The 7,858-nt window shown below is 46.0% G+C and overlaps 1 protein-coding gene across 4 annotated transcripts in view; it reads right to left on the minus strand.

Annotated features, from left to right (window-relative positions):
- The window catches only part of USP24 (ubiquitin specific peptidase 24), a 154,997-nt gene extending 147,423 nt beyond the window's left edge, over positions 1 to 7,574 (minus strand). For 3 of the 4 annotated variants that reach the window (XM_060089864.1, XM_060089863.1, XM_060089862.1), the window contains exon 1: positions 6,775 to 7,573. In XM_060089864.1, coding sequence (XP_059945847.1) covers positions 6,775 to 7,101 — 327 coding nt within the window. In that variant the 5' untranslated portion in view covers positions 7,102 to 7,573. Of the gene's footprint in view, positions 1 to 6,774 lie in introns of all 4 variants that reach the window. The other variant, XM_060089865.1, reaches the window with a different exon arrangement.
- Positions 7,575 to 7,858: the final 284 nt, after the last annotated feature.

Genomic DNA, 7,858 nt, shown 5'->3' on the forward strand with positions numbered 1-7,858 from the left:
AAACATCTACTCTTGAAAATGAAGCACAACCTACATAGCAATGCCTCCACAATGTAGAAGTCTCAGGCTGAAATGTCCCTCGTATCTGAATTTTCCAGGTACCTGAAAGCTTATTTCTTTAATGTGTCCAACTTTCTTCTTCTTCCATTTTTTTTTTAAATGAAAACCTTGGTAAAGTGCGTTACACATTCCTGACCTTTCTTAAACAGAACATACTGTAACCTTTTCTTGAGTGTGGCATCAGTAAAAACAACCTCTCAGGGGCATGTAGCACATAAAGCTGTTTCATATCGCCCTATACAGACGGGTGAGCCTGCTTTGTTTTTAAAGTTTTCCTGTCCCCTCCTTTACCCCTGGGCTACTGTCACTTCTCACTACTGTCAAATGCATTTGCCTCCAACAGTTCATCACCTCACGTTTGGACTACTACAAAACACTTCTAATTTGATAGGAAACCTAATATTAAAACTTACTTAAACTATGTTTTTTAACAAACAAGCTAAAACACAAACGAATGAAATGCATGATCTTGAGTGAATTCAATGTATGGGGGTGTTTTGAAATGGTTTAATCTTACGTATTTTACTTCTTACTTCTCTCTGGTGTTCCAAATAAGAAAAATTTCCTGGAAAACTGAACTCCAGACATGAAAAGTATTAGTGAACTAAATCTTTCTAAATATAATAGTTCTATTAAAAGTAAAAATTTTTCATGTTTGCACTTAAATTCAAATAAAATCAATATTATATGATATTTGAGCAGTAAGTACAAAGATGTGTAGTACACTGATGTCTGCTATTTGGGTCGTATTACAGTTGAAACTCTTTCCTCAAATTGTTAAAACATTACAACATTTACTTTTCTAATATTGTAATTGGTTTCAAATTTTAAGCTAACAGCATTATTATGTTGTATAAAGCTGTCACCACCTACTATGATTTCACTAGAATACACACTCACTGACACACAAGAGGTACTTCCTTCATGCCAAATTACATTCATTCTAATAGCAAATGGCCAGGTAATTACAAGGTGAGAACCAACTGTCAGATGAACTCATAAGCTTCATTCGCAAAGGAGATACATATATACTAGATTATAAAGAAATTCTTATTTCAAAACCAATCTTTCAGATTCCCTATTTTTCATTTACTTTCAACTGATTTTTGGAATTATTTTTTAACTCTAAAATTTTTAAATAGATTCCACTTTTTCTAATTTAACAAATCACAATAAATCAGAAACCATGAGTCATGTATTCAAATCACAAATAATAACTAAAATTTACTTATTTGATATTTACTCTATATCAAATGAGCTAGGATTGTGTATTTTAGGGGAAAAGGGGTATGAATTTTAATATAAACCTTAATATATCATATAACATATTATATATTGTATATATAATGTATTATAACTTGAATTCATGTATAACTACCCGCTTAATACCAAAAGGAAAAAAGGAGGCAGAAATGAGTTAAGGAGTTACAAAGTAATGTGATTTATATATACTGTAGCAGGACCAACTTTGGGGCTCTTAACAAAGTAGCAATGAAATCTTGCAAACACGCCTGACAAAATACTTCCAGAAAGACTATCCACAATACAACAGGAACAAAACAAGCAGTTCACAATATTGGTGAGATCACAGCATTAAATGTCACTTCTAGGAATATTAATTATCACAGAACTAGACACTGAGGAAGGTATTTCTAGCTGTTAATTAAAATCTCCTTGCAAAAAAATTCCATTTTAGGGACTTCCTTGGTGGCGCAGTGATTAAGAATCTGCCTGCCAATGCAAGGGACATGGGTTCGATCCCTGGTCTGGGAAGATCCCACATGCCATGGAGCGGATAAGCACATATGCCACAACTACTGAGCCTGTGCTCTAGAGCCCACGAGCCACAACTACTGAAGCCCGTGCTCTGCAACAAGAGAAGCCACCACAATGAGAAGCCCATGCACCACAACGAAGAGTAGTCACACTCGCCACAACCAGAAAAAGCCTGCGCGTAGCAATGAAGACCCAACACAGCCATAAATAAATAAATAAATAATTTTTTAAAAAAATTCCATTTTTGTATTTTCTAAAAACAAAAGAAGGAGACTTAATAACAAATAAGGTATATTTCACAACAGTTAAATTTTAAAAGGAAATTTTAAAAGGTGCCTACAATGGTTCCTCGTTCTAAATTCTACTAACTCTCCGGACAGGATCACAATTCTTAAAGGACCAACTCTCTCCCAGCTCTGTGGAGGGCAGAACCAGGGGGCATGCCCTGAGTAGTGGCCAGGGGGGTTGACAGCCATCTAAGAAACACTGAAGAATTCTGACAGTGGGGGTGTTAAACATCTGGATAGTTAGAGCAGCTGTGAGATATCACTCTCTAATAATAGAACAGACTCCTACCTGCCGTGGAAAGAGTTTGAAGTAATGCTATTCAAAATCAAAACTGGATAACTTTTCAAAGTCCCGTCCAGACCCAGAGACCAAGAATTACATATACATCTACATCCAACAATACTAATAACAACCAAACACAACTTTCTGCAAAGCGATACTTTTACTTCACTGGAGGATATTTAAAAAGTGGCTTTCTGTGCAGTTTTATGTGTTCCGCTAGATATCTGGGTCTTTTTTATCTGCATTCTCCTTGCTGCTACTGAACCAGAAGTTAACGTCTTTTACTTTCCAAATTTTAATTTTTAAACCAAATACTAATTATAACATGGGCCCAAATTACTAAACTGATTTACCTAACTACATGACCGTGGGAAGTCATTTCTTGCAAAATGAGTGGCTTGCACTAAGACCCTCCAGAATGTAACCTTCACTTTCTGTTCAGCACTCTATTCCCAGCCCCAGGACCTGGAAGGCATCAAATGTTTACCAAATAAGAGGATCATTCCTGTCCCCAAATGACAAATATAAAATAAATGTAATCATTTTTTCTTTTTTAACAATTAGATTTTAATCTGTATATTCCCAAACATTTTTAAGAGGACAATGAAACTAAAATTTCCTATGGGGCAAATAGAAATTTATATATTTTCAAACAAGGTTCTAATTTTTTAGAAATAAAACAAGTAGATTACACAAGAGCTGGCAATCTTCACACTGTTTATTATACTTCCCTTTGCTTCAACCCATTACTGTGTCCTGTCTCCTTTTCATTTGAAAGGCAGGCCGCTGGTAGGGAGAAAGTACACTGCACTTGCAGTGCATGGGCCTGGGGTCTAGTCCCATCTCTTCCATTAACTAGCTCTATGGGGAGATGTCACTTCCCCTTTGGGGCCTGCAAGGTTGCACTTGTGAAACAAGGGAGCCAAACTAATCATAAATTTCTAAAGTCTTCTGCTTTAAAAATCTATGATTCTCCTTTCATTCTACCCATTATCCTATTCCTAATGCCTTGATTCAGCAATTGCCAGCCACATCATTCCTAGATTTGTACAGGAGCCTCCAAATTTGTCTCTTTCCCTCTTTATTTTTCCTTATCTTAAAATGAATTCAATCCTAAACCCATGAGTTGAGCAGAATGAAAAGCACACCGTCTGAAGTCAGAGAGAACAGGTTCAAATCCAGACTTTGCCACTAGCCAAGCATAGCTCTAAAATGGTGATCTTATTAACCATCTCACTGGGGATTAAATAAAATGTATAAAGCACCTAACATAGTGCCTGACACACTGTAGATGCTCAACAATGTTTAGCACTTCTCCCTATTTCCCAAGATCAAATGCCTCAGGTTCCCACTGTCTGCAGCAAGGTGCACAGGTGGCATGCAAGAAGATTTGTAAAACTACAGAGGTAAAAACGGGGTTAAACATTCTCACCAGGCTCCTGTGTGCCAGGAAAGTGTCTCCCTGTATCCTTGCCAATACTCTTCTAGGTAAAGCAGCCTCAGTAACCAGCCCCTAGTGAACTCTCAAAATTAAATGGTGCAGCCAAATCCACAGGTCAAGAGGAAATGAAAACCTGACACGATTCTTCAGAAAGTCATAGATTCTCTGGATTTTACATTAAAGCAAACTCCTCAGCCTGTCATTCATGTGCAAAGAAGCCAGTCCCAATTCTTAGTATTTAAATGTACAGGCAGTACAACTAATGTTAAAGTACCACCAAGCATTATAATTTATTTTGATTTTGCAATTCTAGGAAATTAAAAGGTGTGACAAAAGAAAAAAAGAGTAAAATTTTTCACAAAATGAGGATACACTGAACTTTTGGGGCCATACAAGCATCTTCAGAATAAGCAATGACTTTCTTCTTGATTTCAAAACTGGGTCAAAACTAGAAGGAAGGGGGCTTCCCTGGTGGTGCAGTGGTTAAGAATCCTCCTGCCAATTCAGGGGACATGGGTTCGAGCCCTGGTCCGGGAAGATCCCACATGCTGGGGAACAACTAAGCCCGTGTACCGCAACTACTGAGCCTGCGCTCTAGAGCCCGTGAGCCCCAACTACTGAGCACGTGTGCCACAACTACTGAAGCCCGCATGCCTTGAGCCCGTGCTCTGCAACAAGAGAAACCACCGCAATGAGAAGCCCACGCACGGCAACAAAGAGTAGCCCCCGCTCGCCGCAACTAGAGAAGGCCGGCACGCAGCAATGAAGACCAAATGCAGCCACAAATAAATAAACAAATTTATTAAAAAAAACAAAAACAAAAAAACTAGAAGGAACAAGGAGAGGAGTGATGGGGACTTGCAAAGAGAAGCTCATTTCTTTTTTTTTTTTTTTTTTTTTTTTATTAGGGACATAGCCACTTTTTTTTAAATTATGTTTTCCTTATAAATTGACCCTTTTATTTTTTATTTATTTAATTTTTTGAAGTGCATTTACTCTTTTTTTTTTTTTTGACAGTTTTGCATTATTTATTTATTTATTTATGGCTGTGTTGGGTCTTCGTTTCTGTGCGAGGGCTTTCTCTAGTTGTGGCAAGCGGGGGCCACTCTTCATCGCGGTGCGCGGGCCTCTAACTGTCGTGGCCTGTCTTGTTGCGGAGCACAGGCTCCAGACACGCAGGCTCAGTAGCCGTGGCTCACGGGCCCAGCTGCTCTGCGGCATGTGGGATCTTCCCGGACCAGGGCTCAAACCCATGTCCCCTGCATTGGCAGGCGGACTCTCAACCACTGCGCCACCAGGGAAGCCCAGAAGCTCATTTCTTAAAGTGACTTAGGTACAGTTATTTAAATATATGGGAATTTTTTCCCAAACTAGGACTAATTACAACCTTTACTGCCATATACTAGTCAATGATCTAGCTGAGTTACTAGGTAACAGAGGGCAATCAACCAAGGGTGTGGAAGTCTGGAAACCAAAGAGATCTTGTGAAGAAATCTGGCTTTTTGAAGTGCCACCTTCTTTCCCAAAATACTTCAGCCCAAGGAACTGCTGCTAAAGAATATAACTAAAAGGACAGAACATTATTTAGGAAAAAATTATATCAGGAGGCTTACCTTCATTAAGAATTTTCCAAATTCACATCTCTACTAAAAAATCCAAACCACTAGAGTAGGCCAACTCGCTCTACTGGACCCTTGAAATGTACTAAGCAGTGAATCTGACCAAAACTCCTACCATGAGCTGCCATTTTTCTGCAAAGTAATTATTCACAAGCACTGTTGCTTCTGGTTGATGCTTTTTAAAAAATCAGGTAAAGTCTGTTTTCTCCCCCCATGTTCTTTGCTCACATCCCTAAATAAAACAAAAAGGAATCGTCTCCACCCAGATTTGAGATTTCTGACCAAAGCCACTCGCCTAGACGGCCCTCTTTCTCCTCAACAGACTTCTCCAGTCCCCTTATCTCCCGCCCTGTCCCTGTTCCTGAACCTCTACACAGCACCCTCGGTACTGCTCCAATCCCTTTCTCCAGTCTAGCTTTCCCTCATTTCTGACTTAATAGACGACCAGTACTCTGCTTACCCAGACTTGGTCCCAGCTTCATCCTCCAACTCCAATCCCATCACTGCCTAGCCCCTCCTCAGCTTTGACTCCTGCCCTGGCCTCTTATCTCTAACCTCTCTCAGTCTAATCCCCGTGGCTTTAATATCTAACCTTATCAACGACGCCCCCCCCCACACTTTATTGCAGCTGAGCCCCCTCCCCACTTCCTATCAATTCTTGTCATTCCTGGCCTCTGCCCAGTCCCTCTTCATTTTAGACCCTGACCAATCTCCTCTCTTTCTGGTCCTTGGCTAAAACCCAAACCCCATTCCTAACCTCATTCCTGACCCTAGCAAAGCCGCTACTCTGACTGGCCCATCCCACTTTTTCTCTGACTCTGAACCTGGTGCCTCCCCACTCCTTCACTGAAACCCTGGGCCGCGAAATCTCGGGCCCTCGCCTAATCTCCTAGGACCCCATTTCTCACCCCCTGATACAAGCGTCCTCCCCATCACACACTCCAGGTCAATGTGTCTGGCTCTCCCCACCTCGGATGCCAGCCTTGGGCCCTTCTCCCCATCCCCGACCCGGGCCTGCCCCGTTAGTGAGCTCAGCTCAAAGCCCAGAGACCCCCTACTCACGCTGCCGCGCAGCCCTGCCCTGCAGCCCTTATTCCCATTCAGCCCCAACCCATAGGCCCTTCTCCCCACTTGACCCCAGTCCGGTGACCTCCATCCCGACAAGCCCGGTGTTCCATTCCCCCTCTCTCTGTGCCTCCCCCGCCTCACAAGCCCTCCGCACTCCAAGCCCAGTGGGGTGTGTCCCCTCCCCAGGGAACTCCAGCCCAATGGCCTGTCCCGCGGGGGTCATGGGTCGCCCCTCCTCACCTCGGCGTCCACCACCTCGTGGTAGGCGGGCGGGGGGTCGAAGCCGCCGCCGCCGCCTCCGGTGCTGCCGCCGCGGGAAGGGCCTCCACCACCGCCGTCACCGCCGCCGTCGCCCCGCAAGCCCCCGCCGGGCCCGGGGCTGGGGCCGCCGCCGCTGTCCATGGGCTCGTAGCCGCCGTAGTCGAGGCCCGGCCGTTCGTTGGTGAGCAGCGCCACGGCCTCGTTGATGTCGTTCTTGGCCAGGCGCAGGGCCTTGCGGATGGTGGCAGGGTCCGAGAAGCCCATGCACAGCAGCGTGGTCATGTGCTGCTCCTCCTCCGATTCCATGGCTCGGGCCTCCGGGCTGCGCCAGCCGGCGGGCTGCGAAGCTGCGGGTCCGGGGCCTGGCGGGCCGCACGGCGCTGCCTCCGCGCCGTCCCCGCGCCCGGGCGGGCCCCTGCACTTCTGCTCTGCGCGCTCCGCGGCCGCCGGGCCAGGGTGGGCGCGGGGGTGGGCGCCCCGAGCCGAGCGACAGCGGTGGAGGGCTCAGGCGCTGCGGCGGCCCGGCCCAGCCCTGCGCGCCGCCATGTTGGCCTCCTCCTCCGCCTCCGCCTCCTCCGGCCCGCGGGGCCGCGCCTCCGCTCCCGGAAGCCGCACGAGAGGCCGCGAGGCCCGCCGGTCACGGGTGAGGGCTAGGGGGTGATTTTTCTTTCTTTCTTTCTTTTTTTAATAGAGGCGGTAAGGGAGGGGCTGCGCCGCGGAGCGTCTCTAGGGTGAAAGGGACGCCGTAAGGCCCGAGCGGAGGCGAGGGAGGGTTCTCCGCCGTCGCCGCCGCCGCCCGCCCATTCCTCCAGCAACAGGTTCCCGCGGGAGGGGCGGGAGCAAAGTGCAATGCGCTGCGCGGAACGTCCCCGAAGTCCCCGAGCTGGCGATCCTGCCCGGCGCTGACGGCGGTTCCCCCTGAACCTCGCCGGAGTCCCCGCCGGACTCCAGCTCCCGGACTTGCTCGCCCCGGCGCGGCTCGGAACGCACCCCAGCCTAAACGCAGTGCGCTCGGCGGCTACTGTAACCCACCCCAAACCTGGCCTGACTTGCACCGCGGTCC

This window comes from Mesoplodon densirostris, chromosome 2 (assembly GCF_025265405.1).
Source record: "Mesoplodon densirostris isolate mMesDen1 chromosome 2, mMesDen1 primary haplotype, whole genome shotgun sequence".
Classification (NCBI taxonomy): Eukaryota; Metazoa; Chordata; class Mammalia; order Artiodactyla; family Ziphiidae; genus Mesoplodon; species Mesoplodon densirostris.